At 37.7% G+C, this 21,319-nt stretch overlaps 1 protein-coding gene across 1 annotated transcript in view; it reads right to left on the bottom strand.

Moving 5' to 3' along the window:
• cnot3b (CCR4-NOT transcription complex, subunit 3b) overlaps positions 1–21,319 on the bottom strand; it is a 38,840-nt gene that overhangs the window by 16,012 nt on the left and 1,509 nt on the right. Inside the window, exons 2-8 of the mRNA XM_037693611.1 lie at positions 16,732–16,794; positions 10,814–10,881; positions 9,853–9,927; positions 6,644–6,733; positions 6,040–6,168; positions 5,365–5,460; positions 1,201–1,329 (exon numbers count right to left, since the gene is read on the bottom strand). Coding sequence (XP_037549539.1) covers positions 1,201–1,329; positions 5,365–5,460; positions 6,040–6,168; positions 6,644–6,733; positions 9,853–9,927; positions 10,814–10,881; positions 16,732–16,756 — 612 coding nt within the window. The 5' untranslated portion in view covers positions 16,757–16,794. The remainder of the gene's footprint in view (positions 1–1,200; positions 1,330–5,364; positions 5,461–6,039; positions 6,169–6,643; positions 6,734–9,852; positions 9,928–10,813; positions 10,882–16,731; positions 16,795–21,319) is intronic.

Raw genomic sequence — 21,319 nt, 5'->3', positions numbered from 1 at the left:
TATATATATATATATATATATATATATATATATATATATATATATATTTAGCCTTTTCTGTTATTTTTATTTTTTCTCATAGAAAATGAACTGAGCTCATTTTCCATCCTTCAGATCTTTAGATCAGTTTACAACCTTTCAGCTTCTTAAGCTTCCTTCTGCAAATTTAAAATATTTTTCAGCTACTTCCAGCTGTTTTGTGCTCCTTTCAGATTATTTCTGTTAACTACAACATTTTTCTGCTTCTTACTTCTTTCTGGTGATTTCAGCTTATGCTCATTTCAGCCTATTCTGCAAGCTTCACCTTTTTCAGCTATTTCAGCTACTATTAAGCTGTTTTTATGCTAATTTTAGACTTTTCACATTTTTTAACTCATTTAAACTTTTTTCAGTCCAATTCAGCAAAAATGTACTCTCTCCTCTTCCTTCTGCTTTTTAGCTACTTTTCAGCTGTTTTTTTTTTATTTCAGCTTTTTTCAGATAATTACCACTTTGTGTTCATTTCTGCTTCTTTCAGCCTAATTGAGCAAACGTGTTTCTTCTGCTAATTCCTTTTCAGCTACTTGTTTGCATTTTTGCAGCTAATTTCAGATAAAGTCAAGTTTTTCTGCTACTTTCCGCCTAATTAACTTTATGCTAATTTCAGTTCTTTTCTGCTGGTTTCAGTTTTTTCTATTTCAGCTACTATATAGCTGTTTTATGCTAATCGTAGCTTTTTCAGCTAATTCCACATTTTTTAGTTAATTTCAGCACTTTCCACTTCCTTCTGGTAGTTTAAGCTTCTTTCTGCCTTTTCAGAATTTTTTTTTTTTTTTTACAAATTTTCTAAATTTTGTGCACATTTCTGCTTATTTATACCTAATTTACCTAAAACCTAATGGGATTTACCTGTATAAATAAAGGTTGATTGATAATTCAGCAAATATATGTTGTTTCCGTTTTCTTCTACTAATTTTGGCATGTTCTTCTCTTTCAGCTACAATTGAGCACGTTTTTTTTTTAAGCTAATTTCAGCTGTTTTTCAGCACGTTCTGAAATGAGCCTTGGCGCTGCATTTTCACAGGAAATGCAGTTGCTCTAGTTTAGATTTTACTGCTGCAAACTTCAGCTGCGTTTTATTGTAAAAGTTCTCTCCCTGAGCTCAACACCAAATGTGAGAAGGAGAAACCTCAACGACCACCTGCTGACAGTTAAACAAACCTTGATCTTTTTGATGGCTTCAACCTGCACCGAGTCGTTGTCCAGCATCCTCAGTATCGTCTCCAGCATTCGGATGTGGTACCGATGCTTCTCGATGAACTTTTTCAGCTCCTCGATCCGATCCTGCTTCTGTAAAACAGGAACGGGGTCAGGCAGGGAAAAGGAGGCGGCAGGCGTGAATGTTTTTCCGAAGTAAAATGTAATTACCGGTACTTTTGTTGTGTTTAAACGAATGTTGTCGCTAGTACACGTGTTAATAAATAAGCTATAGAACGACACATTTCACAGCAGAACATAAACCAATAAATATTTACTGTAACAACGAGGAAGAATCATATAACGGAGGGAGCATGAGTTGCTTCTGTATGTGGATGTTACAGCCTCAGGCATGATCTACTTCTGATCTCAATATTTAATCAAACTAGTCCTTTTCCAGTAATTTCCACGTACAACCGGAGTGGTTTATTCTCCAACTGTGCTTCAGGGCATGTATGAACAAAACTAAACATAGCTGGATAAACTGATATAAATAAAACGCAGCAGCTCTTCAACGCACGAGATGAACACTCGTGACCGATCAGGTGCAGCCGGACTGCATCAGGCCAGTCTAAGAATATGAACGTGTTCATCTCGGCTTATTAACGCTACAACGGTAAAGGATTCTGTGCAGATAAGTCGTTGATTCAACAGGACCAAGTTGAACCTTTTCAGTAAAAAAAGGAATCAATCGGTCAAATTGAGTCTAATGTAGAAAATAAGCACTCGAACACAAGCAGAGAGCAACGGTAGTTCACTAAAAAATTTAAACTTGAAGGAGGAACAAGTCTGAAACGTGCTTCTATTTTCAACCTTATAAAAAGTACAGAGGAAAATCACTTTAGAGACAGTCCCCCTGTCTATAAACATCAAGGATGTTGATTCAAAAGCAAAAAAACAATCAACTCTAAAGAATGAGACCAACTCCTGTACACTGGTGCTGTAATATCCCTATTAACTAATTCAACACTATTTCAATACCATGCTATTAGGTTAATTCATACAGACTAAGTAATATTATGTTTTATTTTTATTTACAATTAAAAGTGCTTTTGAACACTTGAAAATTTAACGCTTGCAGTTTCTTACAGTTTAAGGTAAAATATTGGACATGTTTACAGAATGATGAACTTACAGGCCTCTTGTTTTCTCCAACAACTAACGATCCATGAAACACATCAGGAACTACCATATTTTTTGCCGTCAACGTCGCACAGCCCTATAAGTCGCATCAGTTCAAATACGTCTAATAAAGTGGAAAAATCCATAAATACGTTGCATCTATTACGCGTCACCGCTGACGACCTGGAAACGTGGGCCGGTGTTGTGCCACAAATCGATTGGCTGCCAAATGGCGGCCGCAGAAGCGTGCACGGGGGGACTTTAACAAGAATTTAACAAGATTAACACTTAAAAACAATTATTTGTTTGCTCGACGTTATAGCAAAGGTGTGTCTCAGTAAAACTTTTACTTAATAAATGCACTTTAATGGTTAAATTAGCTGCATTTCACCGGGGCGGCGCAGCGAAATGATTCTGATTTGACAGTTGCTCTAGGCAGACGACGGTGGCAGGCTATGGCAAGCCGATTGTCATTAAAAGCTACTTTTACCTACATGATACAATGGCATGCCATACTACTTGACTTCCATCTAGCAGCTGAAAATGGCAGTGTTCAATATTTTCAGTCAGAATGAATGAAAACGGTCATATCTCAGCTAAGAATTGGTTTATAAATATTGGAAACAAATCCATAAATAAGTCGCTTCAGTGTATAAGTCGCAGGGCATGTAAATTATGCAAAAAAACCCGCAACTTATACGTGAAACATACGGTAAACAAATTGGATAAATGGTGTTTTTATGGCAGCAGAAGCTGAGTAAGTCAGGAAAGGACTGGAAAGTCCTTAAACATCACAAGAAACCTCCTGTTCAGCAGCAGATCTGATCAAAATTTGTGACGGATATCAAAACATCGGCGTATCAAATATATTTGTCAATAAAGAAAATATTCTGGTTTTATTACCGTACACTACCTCCACGAGCCAGAAAGGAAGAAGCAGGTAAAAGATGGATATTGATCATAAAAGCATTTTTTATTACCAAGTGGTTATTTTTTCAGGAAAGATAAAAAAAAAGAAGAAATTATCTGTTAGAGACGACTTAAAGTTGTGTTTTAACACACATCTGGCGCTCAGGTTAGAGTCTGGGGTTGCAGCTGAAAAGAAATTACAATACTTGTGTTTGTTTTGTCACAGAGCCAAACTGATTAGCTATTATTTGGTTTTACTGTATATACAGCAACAATTTCTGCTCATTCATCAGCATCAATAGAATAATAGAAAACAGAATAAAGTAAAACAGGCTTCGGGCTTCTGCTTCCTCCAGAGAGCAGAGAAGTGAAAACTTGTGATTTAACGCTGACGTGCACACAAACTGATGACCTCATCATGAACCAGCTAATGTATTTGTAAAAGACACCAAAATAGATTTAAACCTAAGCGGGTTTCATTTCGATGGACCGAAGCTAACCATCATACAAGGAGGACGCCCGCCCTGCACACCGAACTGCCAGCACTGACATAGCGCTAAGCTAGCAGCGCACAATACAGACGCGCTAGCTAAACAGCTACAAAAGTAGCGCCGCTCCGCCTCCCTCATACTTAGCCATTTCCTTTTTTTACCTCCCCTCGTGTTGCTCTTTTCCTTGTCTACTTTAGTCTTTCTGAAATGGGTCTCTCTTGTAAATGAGTCCTTGAGGCTCAATGGGAACTAATCTGTATAAATATAAGTTGAATGAATGAAAATACAGCAATTATTCCTAGTAATTAATTTTATTGTGCACCATCAGATAATAAAAGCCACCATAGGCAGACATGTACTCATCAACACTAGAATTGATAAACGTACACGTTAAAATCTCAGATCATCTTTAAATCAGCAGATCAGAGTTCAAATTCCCAGAGTTTTCTCTGTCTGGAAAATGTTAAAATCATTTTCCAGGTTTTCCCTGATTTCCAGAGAAATCTGATTTTTATTTCATTACTAATTAACTTAGTAACTTAAGTGACCTTTGTGAATGTATTCAGAATAGGGGTGGGCGATATGGCTCAAATATAATATCGTGATATTTCAGAGCATTCTGACGATAACGATAAATTTTGTGATAACAAAAATAGAAATCATACTTATTCATTTGACAAAATTAGCATGTTGCTTTGCGGTATTATATAAAAACTAAAAAAACAAGGGTTAATTTTACTGCAATTACATTATTTAGTAAAGTATTCAGTCTCAAAGTATAAAAATAAAAAATATCAATGATCCTTCTGTTATTTAGATTGAAAAAGTCTGCACAAAATATAGAACCAAACCCACCACAAAGCGTGAGGTTCAGCGTGAGCGATGCCTTTAGCTTTTTAGCTAGCTAGTATTGCGCACGGCTAGCTTAGCATTATGCCAGTACTGAAAGGCGGCGGGGGTGCAGTTCGGTTCAGAAGGCAGCGCGCCCGGTTCTGTTAACTGGGTGGGGCACCCTGACGTATTTATGCCGTGAAATTAACATACCACAATACAAATTATATTCTCGGGCAAGTTTTTTTTTATCGGTATTATCGAGAATGATACGATATGGCCCAGCCCTGATTCTGAACATCAAACGTTTCATTTTATTATAAAAAAATCCAAAACTCGTATCAGCAGTCAGGTCGAACGCTCGTTTGCTGGATGAACTAATTTATAAAACGATCTTCAAACAAACTTCGTGCTTCGAAACAGGAAGAGACATCCAAACTGGATATAACGTCACTGTCGAGACGAATAACCCTTCTGCCAGGTTGGAGATGGGATATGAATCCTTAACGCAGGAAGTTCTCTGAAGCGACCGCAGTCTGTCATCAAGAAGTTTTCTATAAATGATGTCCCCAGAGAGGACTAAAAGGAAGGCTCGCGGTGGTCAGTGAGATTATCTTGCTCAGCCCAGATACACAAAACGAACGGAAAGCCCTCCGTGTGACCTCTCTGCCACAGAGACGGTGAGATAAAAGAATGAGGAGGAGGCTACGAGGCTGACAAACCAACAGATCTGCAACGAGAAGAAAGACTGATTCACAGACGAGAGCGGGCTGACCTCTTTGTCTCCTTTCTTTTTCCTGGTCTGGACCGAAAGAGACTCCACTTCGCTCTCAAACTGGTCCACCTGCATGTTCAGCGTGTCTATTGTGTTCTGAAAACAGACGAGAAGGGCCTCATAAACTGTCAACTTTCATTTAGCAGCCTTAAAAATCTTAATCTTGAGATAGCTGTTGGCAACAAATGAACCAAAGCTTTAAATGACTTTAATTCAACTTTATTTATAACTAAAGAAACTTATTTTAAGTGGTCATTATACTGAATAATTACTAAATAATACAGATAGCTGGTAAATGCAGAATTAAGTATAATTTCTCACATCCTAACAGAAAAATAAGCTTCAGAAAACTAGTTTTATTTTGATGTTGTTAGAACAAAGTGTTACATTTTATTTTAATTCAAACTCAAGTAATCTAACTTAAACAACTAATCTTCCTTTTGTGTTTTTAAGTGAACTACATCAGAATAAAACTCAGCTGCGGCTCGTTTTATCTACAGGAATATAAAGTACAGTAGATTTATAAAAGCTGTGTACAGTTATATTAAAACTCTCATTTTTTTTACATTTAAAGTCTAGTTTCTGCATATTTACTGTAAAGATTAGGCAGAAATGTGTTCATATTATAAGAGCAGAACCACTGGTCCTGTCTCGAATCTTTATTTTGAAAGTCACCGTTAGCCACGTGCCGACTTCCTCCTTCTCCCTCTGAGCTGGATCCACTTTCTGAGCAAGACCAAGGCCTTCTTTCGAATATGCTTTCGTCTTGGTTTCTCTTTCCACAATCTTGAACCGCTCCATTTGCTGCAAGACGATCACGGAAACAAACCAAAAAACACAAAAATTATGATAAAAACTGTTTTTTTTATATCATAAAAACGTCCCAATCCACCACATTTGAATACATTTTGTTTTCAAGAAGCACATCTTGTTATATTTATTAAAGCGGGTTTGATCAGTATTGTCTGATTTTATTCATTTTTCAGACTTTTCTGGTCTGTAAATGTTTTTCTTTGGACTTGAGCTGCTTTTACTCTCATTTCAAGTCCTTTGATTTTGTTTAACTTATTAAACTCTCATCTTGTGATTAATTCAGCTGCAAAAAGGCTTAGGAAATGTTGACTCTACTTATTTCTTTACAGTGAAAACGTCTGAAAACTTTTGGTGTTGTTTGATAATTAAGGGAACATTTGTTTTTCATTTTGTTTCGAGTTTTTCTGCCGTTGCGTTTTAATAAAAGTTCCAATAAAGAAAGATCCCGCCATGAGCTCGTACTCACCGTTTCTATGAGTTTGCGGTTCTCTATTAGCTGCCTCTTGTCTTTGATCTCGTTGGATGCCACCCACGTCTTGATCTGGTCTCGAAGACGCTGAGGGACAAGATGAAGACGAGGAGGAAAAGAGGAGCGGGAGAGGAAGAGTGAAACATCAGAGGCTTTTGTGACACGTGCAGAAACCTGCGTTTAACGGTCATGGATGGTGAAAGTGGCGTCTGCGTGAAGCACGCTGGCTAGGCTTGGAGTTTGGTCTTCATGACAACACGGAGACGGCAGCACACACGTGCACAAACACTTCTGGCTGAGGAAGATGAAATATAACACTCGTGGGCTTCAGCAAACCATCCGAGCCGTGTTATCAAGTTTCCAAAAACTCGTAATTTCAGCAGTTTCTGTTAAAAAATAAATAAAATTCTTATTTACACTGCGCTTAATTTGTTATCCAAACGATGCTGGAATGCAAATACTGTAGCATAGATGCTATTTCCTGCATTCTGGTGTACTTTAACATGTTGTTAAACATCTACGTTTACCTCCATTTGATGCAATAACTATTTTAGAGAGCAACAAGAAGTAGCCTGACCAACAGCTCTCCTTGTGTGAATAGAGCACGCTCTGCTTTTCTAAAGCTATAATGAAGACCTGCTCCAGTACCACCTCCATTGCCACTGCCTTCATGTGCTTCAGTTCTCAATTATTTGGTTGTATGATGAGAAGACTTTTTTTTTTAAATGAAAGTAATGGAAGTAATTTACTTTCATTTTTTAATGAAAGTAAGCTGAGCTGTCTTTTCAACGTTTTGATCGTCTCGTGAAGAGTTAAAGCCTTTGCTGTCCAGCTGCGACTTAAAATTCAAAGTATGTCACATCGTAAAATTGTCATCATCAGAAAATCTCTTCTTCTTCTTTCAGCTTTTCCCTCGTCAACAGTCGCCACAGTGAGTCCTCATCCTCCATCTCACTCTGTCCTCTGCGTCCTCTGTCCTCACTCCATCTACCTCCATGTCCTCTCTAACTGCATCATATGTCTCCTCTTTGTCCTGGCAGCTGCATTTCTAGCATCCTTCTACCAATATACCCACTGTCCCTCCTCTGGACATGTCCAAACCACTGTCCCTCCTCCTCGCAAAAGTGATAAATGTCCGTCCTAGTGTTGCAATATTTCTGCAAAATAAAAAGTGAGATATTATTTATCGGTAAAAATCATGGATCAGATATTTGAAATCTTCACCATTTGCAACTCTAGTGTTCCTGGAGGCCTTGAATTTGTAATTGTGTTCAAAAATTAATCCAGCGTTGAAAGTTAAAGCAACAGTAGAGAATTTATTGACAGAGAAAGGTTGGACAATAAACACGTGCACGCCATCCACACCTCAATGTTAGAACAACGTTTTCACCAGTGCCTGTTCTTTGTGACACACATGACGTGATGATGAAATAATAAAAACTACAGAAATTGCATTTCCTGCGAAAATGCAGTGTGAATGCTTAGAACTTGCTAAAAACAGCTTGAATTAGCTAAACACAAGCTGAAATGTAGCTGGAATAGAAGAACAAGCCTAAGTAAGAAAACAAAACAAAAAACATATTTGCTGAATTATGTTTAAATAAGCAGAAATGAGCAAAAGAGTTATAGGAAATGAATTAAAAAGCTGAAATTAGAAAAAAAAAGTAGCTGAAAAGACAGAAAAAGCTGAAACTAGCAGAAATAAGTTGAAAGGATCATAACAAGCTGGAATTAACAAAAATAAGTTATTTAGGCTGAAAGTAGCCAAAATTACCACAATTTTTTTATTTATTTATCTGAAAACAGCTAAAATTTGCAAAAAAAAAAGCAAGAAATTTAGCTGAAAATGTAGAACAAGCTTAAATTAGCTGTAGCAAGAGCACAACTTTGCTCAAATTTGGCTGAAAGAAGCAGAAATGAGCAGAAAAAAGGAAATCATCTGGAAAAAGCTGAAATTAGCAATAAAACAGCTGAAAAAACAGAAGCTTAAATTGCAAGAATGAAGTGGAAAGAGTACATTTTTTGCTGAATTAAGCTGAAAAAAGTTTAAATGAGTGCAAAAAATGTGGAATTAGCTAAAAAAAAAGCATAACAGCTATGCAGTAGCTGAAATAGCAGAAAAAGATTAAACTAGCATCAAGTTAGAAGAAGCACAAATATGTTGTTAGGCAAATAATCTGAAAGGAGCCCAAAACAGCTGAAATTAGCTGAAAGTAGTTGAAAAGTGTAAGTTTGCAGAAGGAAGCTGAAAGAAGCTGAAGCAGAACAAAATATGAAAGGAGCAGTAAAAGGTTGTAAAATGAGCTCAACTCGTTTTCTATAAGACAAAGAAAGTTGGCAGAAAAGGCTAAATATTTCAAACAGCTAAAGTTGCACCAATCCCCAAAGTCATATTAGGATTGTCCTGAAAGAGCTGAATGTTTTGATTTATGATTTGTTAAAATAGCACAAAAATTGTGGAACGGGAAAGATGAAAAAAAAAAAAAAAACCACGAAAAACTGTTTATTGTGTTTTATTTTTCCATAAAACTTTGATTTTCCGCCTCTAAAAGTGGTTGCACAGGTAAGTAAAGTCAGTCTGCAGCAGCCCTGAGCAATGAACCGTCTGCACGATTATCTTTTCCATGTGTTTGTTTGTACACAGAACCCGTCGGCATCATTTGGTCCTGAAATGACAAAGCTTAAATCAACATGTGGGCGGCTGTGAAAACACACGACCTCAAAGGTGCCACTGGTTCCAGATACAAACGTGCAAAACACAGACTGTGGAAACAGAAGCAGGCTTACTGCCGCCGTACACCACGTTTGGGTTTTATAGTCCAAGTGTCTCCCTTGTCTTAATGAAGCAATCACTTAGAGGAACGTTTGCACTGACTGACTCCGTGAGAAGCTCTGGATGTTCTTGTAAAGACTCATGTCATGCCCAGGCCTTTGCAAAAGCCATGTAATCTCAGTGGGGTTTGTCTGGTGAAATAAAGGTTAATAAATAATAAGTACGGTGAAAATAGAGTTCAACGTTTTAGCAAAAACTAAAAAAAAAAAAAGATCCGCGACTTGGATGAACAGTTCTTAAACTGCTGCTCCAAACGATCCTGTTCTCCACAAAAACCCAACTTTAATAAATAAAGCACATTGATACTTATAGTTATTATCGTCAAGATATAAATTCTGATTTTGTTGAACATTTTAAAGCGCCCTGCTCTTACCTGGAGCTTTTTAATCTCTTTCTTGAGATCGGCTTCATACTTCTCCTTCTGGTTTGCGTTAGCTGCATTGTGAAGCTGAGGAGAGAAAGAGAGAGAAAAAGAAGGGATGAGTAAGTTCTGGAGGAAAACGGCAACAATGAATGTGCTCACTTCTTCACAACGAGTTCAAAACTCAAATTAAGACCTAAAATTAAATCAGAACACTGAACAAAATACCTTGTTTTCATTTTAATAACTGATTTTACAGAAAACTGTAAAAGTTTTGGCTCCAATAGTAATTCAGTTAAATTATTATTATAAAAGACAAACTTCTGAACGGTCAAAGGTGAAGTAAAATAATTGAATATGATAAACAACATTATCAAAACTATTCAAAAACAGCTACATTAAGAAATTATTTTATTTTTTTTATCGTGGAAATAGCATTTCTATAACTATTTTGGCTGTGGGTTTAAATAAAAGTAAATTAAACTAATAAAAGATTCACGGCCTTTTCATCGCATTAAAGTTTTAACAATTACCAGCCATTTATCAATAAGCAATAATTCAAAATAAGGCAGAATAAAATATATGAAACTAGCTGTTAGTTAATTATTATTTAGCTGAATAAACGTTTTTTTATTATTTATATTTTAGGCATTTTAATAAAATAAAAAAAGTGGTTTTGGTTTTAAAGTTTCTCATGGTTTAAGCTTTTTCCCACGTTTCACCAACATAAAATTTTAAATCAGACAAATTAATAATAGATGATCATTTGGGAATTCTTTAAAACATATTTATTGTTTAAAACATTTTATAAACACATTAGCAGTTTTGATATAATCATTCTCTATTTTTTCTGTTTAATGCACCTATAAACTTTACCAAAAGCATAATTTAAGAATTAATTAATCAGTACATATAATTTACAAAATGAAATAGTTTATTTGTTAAAACGAGTGCATTATAAACTAAGTATTACCTTTTGCCAAATGTCTTCAAACTGCTCCACTCCCTCCGCTACTTTTTTCAGACATCGATCTATTTCACCTGGAAGAGAAACAAAGAGAAATATTATATTTATTAAAGCGATTCATAACGTAAAAAGTGCCGTTTTAAGACATGCGGACAAACAAGGTAAAAGTAACGCCTCGTGCTCGTTTAAATCATTTAATTGAATCCGAGCGCTGCTTTTACTTGATGTCTATAAAAAATACATTGAGCGCTCGTTGTCTGAGCGGTTCTGCTCAGCAGTTTGTGTTTAAAACAGGACGAGCTCGCAGCCGACACGCAGTAAAAACAACAAACACATTAAAAAATGAAGCGCCTACATACCGGAGCTGACATCTCATAAAATATGCAGATTATAAAAGGCACATTATGCTTGTGACACACGCACACACGTGCATCCAACATACCATAAATGACAGATAACTCCCAGAATCCTTCGACTGCATTTATATAAATAGTTTACGACGGATGAAAACGGATTAAAGAGCGACAGGAAAAGAAACTTGTCGTTTTAGCCTTTGTCATCACCGCCGTTTCCCAGACTTACGCCAACCTTCGTCATGTGGTAATGATTATTTAAAAAAAATGCAAACAAGAAAACATTTAGTTTAGTCTAAATGTTTAATTTCCGATAGGAATTACTTCAGTATTTTTAACGTGAACCGGAACGTGTTCCTAATTCTTCCAGCTGGGAACTACCGTAATTCCCGCCATACATGTTGCACCGCCGTATAAGCCGCATCAGTCCAAATATGTCTAATAAAGTGGAAAAAACATAAAGTCGCTTCGCCGTATACGTCGCATCTATTATGCGTCACCGTTGACAACCCGGAAACGTGAACCAGTGCTGCGCCAAAAATCAACTGGCTGCCAAATGGCGGCCGTGGGAGCGTGCACGGGAGGACTTTAACAAGATTAACACTTAAAAACAATTATTTGTTTGCTCGAAATTGTAGCAAAGGTGTGTCTCGGTTGAACTTTTCCTTAATAAATGCACTTTAACAATCAAATCAGCTGCTTCTAATTCGTATAGGCTTCGCCCTTTAAGGCTGTCGCTTAGTGGGTTTATCCCGATATGCAAAGCATCGCACTGAAAAATTTAGTCCCCACCCGGTCTGTATAAATTACGTTAAGAGCGGGAAATCGGCTCCCATTTTTTCTTCAGCAAGCTAATAGCACTGTCAGAAGAACGCTTTTGTCTATTAATGAGACACTTGGCTTGCTATACTGGTTGAGAGCCCTCTAGTGGCTGAAGTTGGTAGTGTTCAATATTTTCCATGTCAGAAAGAATGAAAAAGTCAGACGTCAGCCAAAAGTTGGGTTATAAATATGGGGAAAAGTAGGAATGCGCGATATATACGGTACATGGTAGAAACTATATAAATTTAGCCTACGATATAGATCTGTCTTCTACCGGCTAACTGCAGTAATGCTGTGTCTGATGTAAAATAAGAGTTGTCAGTTTAATTGTTTTGTTTGTTGAAAACTGTGCGTAAGTGGTGTTAAAGTCTTTTTTTTTCTCGAGAGCTAAGTATGTTAAATATGGCCGGCTTGCCGTAGTGTTGCAGTATTGGGACGCATGTGCAAAACGCTGTGTTCCGTCTTTTTTTTTCCGTCGAAAGTTAAAGTAAGCGTTGGTCAGCTTTACAGAAACCTGCTCTCTGATCTGTGAAAAGAACGCTGTTCTTGTTCTTCTTCTTCTTGTGTGATTTTACTGCGAGACCCTCTGGTCAAAGCCACAGACTCATTTTGTCAGCTCTCCTTAAAGCGGAAGGAGTCGCCCTCTAGAGGTTGGAGGGTGAAGTGTTTTTAGTGTAAAATGCTGCTCTGTTGTTGTTCATTTCTTCAGTGAAAATACTGGAAACTATTAAGAGTTAACAACATATTCTTTTGTTTAAAACGTATATGGCTAAAACTACATTTGATATCTTTTGCACTGTTTTGCACTACAAAAAAGAAGCCTAATACTTGATTTGTTCATTATTTAAAAACTCTCTAGACCTAGTAGTGGAATTTTCTTAATTCAAAATAAAGTATGGCAAAAGGACTTCATATGCTTTTTTAAAATTCCTATTGCAAGTTTTATACCAAAAACATATCGTGATATATATCGTTATCGTCACCCTTCACAATACATATCGTGATATGAATTTTATGCCATATCGCACATTCCTAGGAAAAAGGTATATTAGTCGCTTCGGTTATAAGTCGCAGGACCTGCAAATTTATGCAAAAAGGTGCGACTTGTACGGCGAAAAAGACGGTAATCAGCTCTTTAGTATCCAATATAACTTGAGTTAACTCCAGCATAAAAATGGTATGATATCATAAAGTCTGCGTAAAAACATCAAAACAAAACCTAGCAGTAAATTCAAATGTTTCCTAAACTTTAATCTAAATATTTCGAGCCACAAAGTTTTCTTCTGCTGTCAGATTTCTCAATAAACATTAACATCTGACACACGGGCTTCACTGTCTGCTAAATTCAGACACACAAACCCACTTCGGTACTATTAAAAAGTCATGAACGTTAATTAAACAAGAATTAAGAAGGAAAACATGAAAGATGAATGGAATATTAATGAGCGGCAGGAGAGTCTTAAGGTGCAGTTTGACTACAGGAACCAGGTCGACCCTCGTCGTTTCCAGAGCAGAACCAGATCCAAAACAGAACACCCAGGGAAACATTTACCCCAGAAAAATGGATCCGACAGAACTTTACAAATTAGAACTTTACAAATTACCTGGAACTTTAAAACAAAATACATCTTTCAACTTTTGTAAATCTCAGCTCCAACTTAAACTGATATTTTAATTATTATATTGTTTTAGTTCTATTGTTGTTATTGGAAGAGGGTGTGGAGAAAAGATGCAGCTTTAAATAAGTCGTCTGAACAAACTCCGGCTTAAACTACTTTGGTGTTCAAATACTTCAACGAGTGTGGTATTAATAGATGAAAGTCCACCACCTCTCTAAGCCCATGTGGTACTTGACCTCGTCTTTTTCATGAATATACTTCAACAAAAATACATTTGTGTTTTTTAATGTGAGGGAGACAACAAAACGAGAAACTTTGTTTTGTTTGTTTTTTCAGGTTGAAATAATAAAAGCCAATTACCGTAATTTCCGGACTATAAGCCGCTAGGCCTGTCACAATAACAAATTTTGCTGGGTGATTAATCTTCTCAGAAATTATTGCGATAAACGATAATATTGGTTGAAATTTAACAATAATTAATTGTCAAATTTTAGAAGAAATATTGATTTATTTGGTGTGTAGTACCTTTTTTGACCACCGGATGGGAGTATAAGACTGTTTGAACCAAAAGATGATGGACTGTTGAGCAGCGTGTCTCTTTAAGAAAAATGGGAGGGAAGCCCCTTGACGTGACATGGGCTGACATGGTGCAGAGAAAAACAACTTTTTACATGAAGGCACGAGTTTCAACCGTGAATTTTGGAGCTTCGACAAGACGGACGTTTATTCCCGAGGTCGGCCTGTTAGCTTAGCTTCTCAGCTTAGCTGCTTTTCAGTAGAAGGAGAGAAACTCGAAGAAACGATAAAGCCGATAAATGAAAACGAGGTTGATAATTTTCATTAATCATGTGATTGATTTATTATCACGACAGGCCTATAAGTTGCTACTTTTTTCACAGGGTTTGAACCCCACGGCTTATAAAATGTTGCAGCTAATTTATGGATTTTCAGGGGTTTTTTTATGTGCTAACGAGCTTCATGCCATCAAAACATTTCGCCTCGTAACACCCGGGCGCTTACATAGCTGCCCAATACACGTCTCTCTTGGTGGGTGGGTCCTTGTGACTCAGTGAAACTACCTGTATAAATAAAGGTTTTTAAAAAAAAAATCTGATCAATGAAATTACCAAACGGGTCACAGTGGACCAATGAAACTTGGTTTCACTGGTCCACTGGGGGAGGGGGGCGCAGTGCGTAGGAGGAAGATGACGATAGAGATTACTTCCTGGTAGGCTACTATATATTTTTTTACCAGCCGTGCTACCGGCACTGTTCAGAAAAACACATCTACTGTACTGTGTGGCTTCAGATTCATTTTGCTGTAAATGTCCCCAGCATTAGTCAACGTGAGTCTTATTGTTTCTTTAATAAAAGTTCGGAGATGAGAGCAGAAGCACCGCAGCAGTGAAAGCCCGGATGTTCTGAAATCGGTGCAGCATCACAAGCCGATTTTTACACGCGTGTCTGACAAAATATTCAAACTAAGTTGGTTTTAGCAAGTCATAATGTCATTTACTAAACAAAGACGAGTGAAGAAAACAGAAAAAAAAAACATTTATACTGTTTGGAAACGGCTCAAACCAGTGAAGCTTCACAGAAAATACATTTCTAAGTAGGGAGGCAGACACAAAAAGATATTTTTTAGATTTTTAACATGTAATCAGGAATAATATGTTTGAAACAACAAGCATCTTCTTAGACATCTTCTCTACCACAGATGTCAGGATTGATGTCCGCTCAAAAATGTATGTCCAAAATAAATCACTTAAAATGATCCTGAGTCTCAAACCGACACTTCAGCACAGTTTCAACCTGTCATGATCAGTTAATAAACATTATTAAAACAGATTTAACTAACGTACGTGTTAAGACACCTCAGTGGTGCTGCGATGTGGTAAGGAAAATAACTGTTTTGTTTACGCCATCCTTGCCCTGTTTATTACAATACACTGCATTGAATTACAGTTACAAAGAATTGACTTTAACTAGATTTAAATCTTTTTTTGGACTTTATTGTAATCATGACTCGGGCTTAAATATAGCAAAAGGTAAATAAAAATAAGTGTGCTTTTTAGAGATGCACGATATTGTATGATATTCGTGACAAAGTTAAATATCGGACAGTCCATCAAAATAATTCACCGATATAAAAGGTGCTGTTTTTTTATATATATTATATATCTATATAGTGTTAGATCATTTACAGCCCCCTTTTTGGCATCTGCATTTGTTAGCAGGCCAAACTGACAACGATCATGCAGAATAATAATTTTAATTCCACCGCAGAGAAAGCTGTGTAGTCTCTGCAAGTCGTCTAGGGGGAAAAATATCGGTATCGGCCAAATAAGTTTTAACATATCGGCCAAAAATCTAATATTGTGCATCCCTAGTACTTTTTATTCTTTAACAGTGAATGTAATATTACTGATACTGGTAATTTGCAGTTGTTTTATTACAACCATTGTAGCTGCATTGGTGCAATGTTTGCACGTCTGTATTGATATGCTAATAAGCTAAGTGATACGTGGCTACAACCGATATACAACAAGAAAGATCAGGTGAACTCAGTGACCTCGATCAGGGTGGAAATTTACCTAGCAGGGAATTTTAAATAACACACAGCAAAAGCTCAGTTTTGTTGAATATACTTCTCCCCAAAAGTAGAAATCAAATGCGCTATTTTAGATGTTGTTTTTGTAGTAAAAACTGGTAAACAGCTGAAGCCAAAAACCTGTGACCTGGCATGAGGACAGCTTACGCAACGTACTTGTGAGCTCATGTGATTTTATTTACAAAGTCTGCTTCGGCTTAAACCAAACACCAAAATCCACTTTAAGCTGAAGTAGGTGCGATGACACTGTAACAACATCCAGAGATGATGCTGGATGTTTGTCCTGACATCACCGGAGCGACGCACCATCAAATCACAGCAAAACAAAGCACAGACACTCTCACACGCTTCTGCGCAAACGCGCCGCTTCTTGCGCTGACATTTGAGGTAAACCTCACCCATCTGGCACCGGATCAGCCCGAAACAAATCCCAACACTTATCTGCATCAAGTCAGGTGTTTTTAAGAGCCGTGCACACACGAAAACAACAAGCACGCAGAGCTCGGTTAGAAAGCTCACCTTGAAGTTTCCTTTTATCGGCCATGACTGATGACTAAGATGATGTCTTCATGCCTTCTCTCACTGCAGGAAACAGAAAATATGAAATCAACGGTTCAGTAAAACGAGGATAATGTTTGTTCATAACACACTACAACATAGACAGGGCTCAGACATCATCACAGAAAAAAGCCAGCGCTTGTAAAACGTCTTTTTTCTTCCTGCTGCTCCCAGTTCAGATCAAGTGTCTTTAAACTGTGACCACAGTGGACTTTAAGGCACCTCGAGACGTATACCGTATTTTCCGCCATACACGTCGCACCGCTCTGTAAGTCGTATCAGTTCAAATATGTCACAGTGGAAAAATCCATAAATATGTTGCTTTGCCGTATACGTCACATTTATTACGCGTCACCGCTGACAACCCAGAAACGTGGGCCGGTGTTGTACCAAAAATCGATTGGCTGCAAAATGGCGGGCACAGGAGGAATTTAACAAGATTAACACTTAAAAACAATTATTTGTTTGCTTGAAATTATAGTAAAGGTGTGTCTCAGTTGAACTTTCCCTTAATAAATGCGTTTTGACGGTCAGATCAGCTGCATTTCATGGGGGCAGCGCAGCGGAATGACGCTGATTTGACGGTTGCTCCATGAGCTGGACGAAGGTGGCAGGCTATGGCAAGCCGACTGTGTCAATAATATCCACTTTTACCTATTACAGCATGCCATACTACTCGAGTGTCATCTAACAGCTAAAAATTGTAGTGTTCAATACATTCAGTCAGAATAAATGAAAACGTTCATATCTCAGCCAAGAATTGTTTTATAAATATGGGAAAAAATCCATAAATATGTTGCTTCGGCGTATAAGTTGCAGGGCACGCAAGATATGCAAAAAAACAAACGCAACTTATAGGCTGAAAAATACGGTAGTTTGAAGGCTGCCGGGTCAATCCATGCCAACTCAGACTCTCTCGGGTCGGGTCATGGACTTCCTTTGAAGAATTCAAGCGAGGACTTCCACTCTGTTCCAAGGAGCTTCTAAAATATTAAAACTCGACTCTAAATACTTCATTTTTTGTTAAACTTCTTTTTGAAGTCCTGACTTTTTCAGTTGCATTTCATATTTTATGTGAAAGTAACAGTAGAAGAATTATAGATTGCTCTTTTGGTCTGAATTTGGTTGAAACTTGCAGAGAAGAACCACCGGAAGACTTCACGTTGTATCTCACTGGGCTGCGACTGGTGTCGACCAGTTAGCAAACAGAATTTCCAAAATACCTCAAACTGTTTGCGGCGGTCCTCGGAGTTATTTTGGGAGTCCCAAACCCTTTTGGATTTAGTTTCTGTAACTTCTAGAGAATGTGCGGGTAAAAAGAGAAGCATTCAAAGCTGCAGCCCTGAATGTTTAGATGGAAGAACACGCCGATAATAAATTATTATTATTATTATTAAAGCTGACTGTCTTTCAAAAGTGTCCTCCAGATGATTAAATTATAAATGTAGGAGCAGCTGCCAGGGTGGGTACAAATCAAGCGACAGAGAGTATGTGATCTGAGGCGGGAAATGAATAACTATGGTGCCTAGATCACAGTTTTGTGAGCCACGTGGAAAAAAATTAGGCTGTGATTTTCTATAACTGGTTGCTCAAATTACCCATAATGCTCGCTGATAAACTAACAAATCAGTAACACGAGGGTTAGAGACGATCATTTTCTAGTAAATTTCAGTTTTTTGAGTCACCAATTAGTCTCTGACAGTGGCAGCCCAGTGAGATAAAACTTCCCAAACATACATCCATCATCTTTACCCACTTCTTTCATTCTGGGTTGCGGGGGGGTCACTGGTGTCCATATCCAGCAGTCGCAGTGTGAAGGAGGGGGACGCCCAGGACGGATCGCAAGTCCATCACATGGACAGTAAGACACTCTCTCGCTCACATTAGGGACAATTTAGAGTTACCAATCAGCCTAACATGCATGTTTTTAGTCTGTGGGAGGAAACCGGAGTACCAGGAGAAAAGCCATGCATGCACAGACAGAACATGCAAACTCCACCCAGAAAGGCCCCTGGCCGGGATTGATCTGGCAACCTTCCCTGAGAGGCGACAGCTCTACCAGCTGAGCCACCATGCCGCCACGTCCCAAGCAGTGGCTCTTCATTTTTTTTTTTATCATATTAAAATCAATCCAGATAAATAAACTAACACTGAAAAAGAAACATTAAAATCCTATTATGTGTTTTTATTATAAATATGATGTATTTGAGTCTGCAACCCAGAAAAAGTGACGTGATCACTTCAGGCTAAACTTTACCTTGAGTGAAAACAATCGGTGTGTTTTTGGTAATTTAATGCTCTGATGCAAACGAGTTTAATTTGAAAAGCAGGTAGGACAGGTACGCTGGCAGGGCAGTGTGGCTTCATGCGTATTGGCTACCTTCCTTTCAGTCTGCAAATCAACCAAAACACTAAAAACAACGACAAGTGAAGTGAAAACTCCCGTTTCGTTACGTTTAGTGTTAGCTTTATTCAGTGCACCACCAGAGTCCTCACTGCTCTTTCAGGACAATCCAGAACAATTTATTACCAGCTCAAGAGTCATGAGGAGCTCAAGGTGTTTTATCAAGAATCCTACAAGTTTATCATGAAAAAGGTACGAGAAGATGCAAAATACAAAGAGAGAGTTTGCTGTAAACTGGGGGTGCATGAAAAAAATCTCAATTCCTAGTCCTGGCGATTCTGAACCAATAATAAAAAAAAACATAAATCGATTTTAAAATGTGTTTAAGCTTAATTAACTTAAGTGGGTAAAGATAATGGATGGATGAATTATTTGTTCCTAGCTTTTATTTTTTTTTTGAGGAAAAATCCAGGCAGCTAAACTAACCTAATCATTTAAGTTACATAATTTTATGCACTCCTATATCTGTTCCTGATTTTGGTATAAATACAAAATGACGCAAAAAGATTTGATGCAGTAAAGAAGCTAGAATTATTGTTTTAAACAAATGTTCTATTTGATTGCATTGCTGTTTAATCTTGTCAGTTACACAAGTTAAACGCTTATGACCATTTCAATAGGAAAAACCGTTTCTGAATCAAAAATTGAATTTGAATCGAATCACCAGACACGGAGGTTCGCACCCGTACAGTAAACGTACCAAACACCACACACACTCTGTGTGCGTTCAACAACAAAATCACCAGCAGATTTTTCATCATCACCGATGCTAACAAGAACATCCTACTTGTGACTTGGTTATAAACTGTTTTCCCTTCACTGCCTGTGTTAATAAAATATAATCTTCTCATCTTGCTCGCATTAGTTACCCCCCACCTGGCCTGTTTTAATTAATACGTCTTGTAACGACAGACAATTTGTGGTCTAAAGCAGCTGTTATCTGCAATTATGGCTGACATTATTGGAGCAGTAACTGTATAACGTCAGGAGTGAAGGGAATATTATCACGGGACTTATTCGAAGGAGTGCTTTCTATGAATTTCCAACTTGAAATCACCAGCAGGTAGAGACGGCACCCTTCAGGAACACAGTGGCTAAATGTGAGAGCAAGTAGGCGATCTGGTGAAATGATAAATTCATGCTCTAACGTTAGCATGTGTTTGGGATTTAACACCACAGGCTTTAACTGCAGGTCTGCAAATAGTAATAAGGTTTAATTTATCATTGGCAAACGTGCTTCTGTTAAATCCAGCTAAACATCTGATCCAACAAACAGATATTTAAACGTACTTCATAAGCCCAACTGCTGCTAACAAATGTAAAGTCTGGTTTTTTTTTGTTCTCTTCCAGAAAAGAAACCCAAACCTTTCACATGAAGCAGGTCTGAAGGAACAGCTGGGATGGACGTGTAACTAATGAGCGGTGTGAGGAGAGGAATAAACGCCACGCTGGCTTTACGGCGCACAGAGGCAGCGGGCCGGACTCGGAGGCCGTCCACTTTCACCGCTTGGACACAGACCGTAAAATTAAAAAAAAAAAAAAAAAACATTTTAAGGCAAAATTCAACAACTGTCAGGATGAGTACACAAAAGTTCAGCAGGTACCTTGGTTTTGAATTTCCAGTTTGGTGCATATTCAGGATGGTTATATTTAAGAAAATAATTATTTTATAGCATTTCAGTACGAACAGGTAGACAGATTTAGGTGCACATAGCAGTGGGGTGTGGTGGACAACTGAAGCTTGTACTTGGTTTAATTTACTGGCTAAAATTCCAACAAGAAGGAACATTGTAACATGGTTCTATTCATAGACTGCACATGTTGGGTTCTCAAGCTCTGATCTGCCTTTGTCCTCCACGCGTGTTCGTTGCATGGAAATGCAAACGAGATTCATCATCCAGAGCACATTTACGTCCAACCGAAAGGCCTGCACCAACATTTTTCCGTACCGCAGCACGTATCGTTACACCCCCGTGATCAGATATGACCGTAATAAAATGTTCATAAATATTCATTTTTTTAAAACATGCACATAGTTGGAAATTCTCAAAAGAAAAAAAAAAAGTATATTTCTGGACGGTTTCGTTTTGTTGAGAAGTTTCGTCTTTCATCCAAAAGACTTCATCAGTCCGAGGCGCCACAACA

Source organism: Nematolebias whitei, chromosome 19, assembly GCF_014905685.2.
Source record: "Nematolebias whitei isolate Nwh7 chromosome 19, NemWhi1, whole genome shotgun sequence".
Taxonomy (NCBI): domain Eukaryota; kingdom Metazoa; phylum Chordata; class Actinopteri; order Cyprinodontiformes; family Rivulidae; genus Nematolebias; species Nematolebias whitei.
This window is presented reverse-complemented; position numbering and strand designations above follow the sequence as displayed.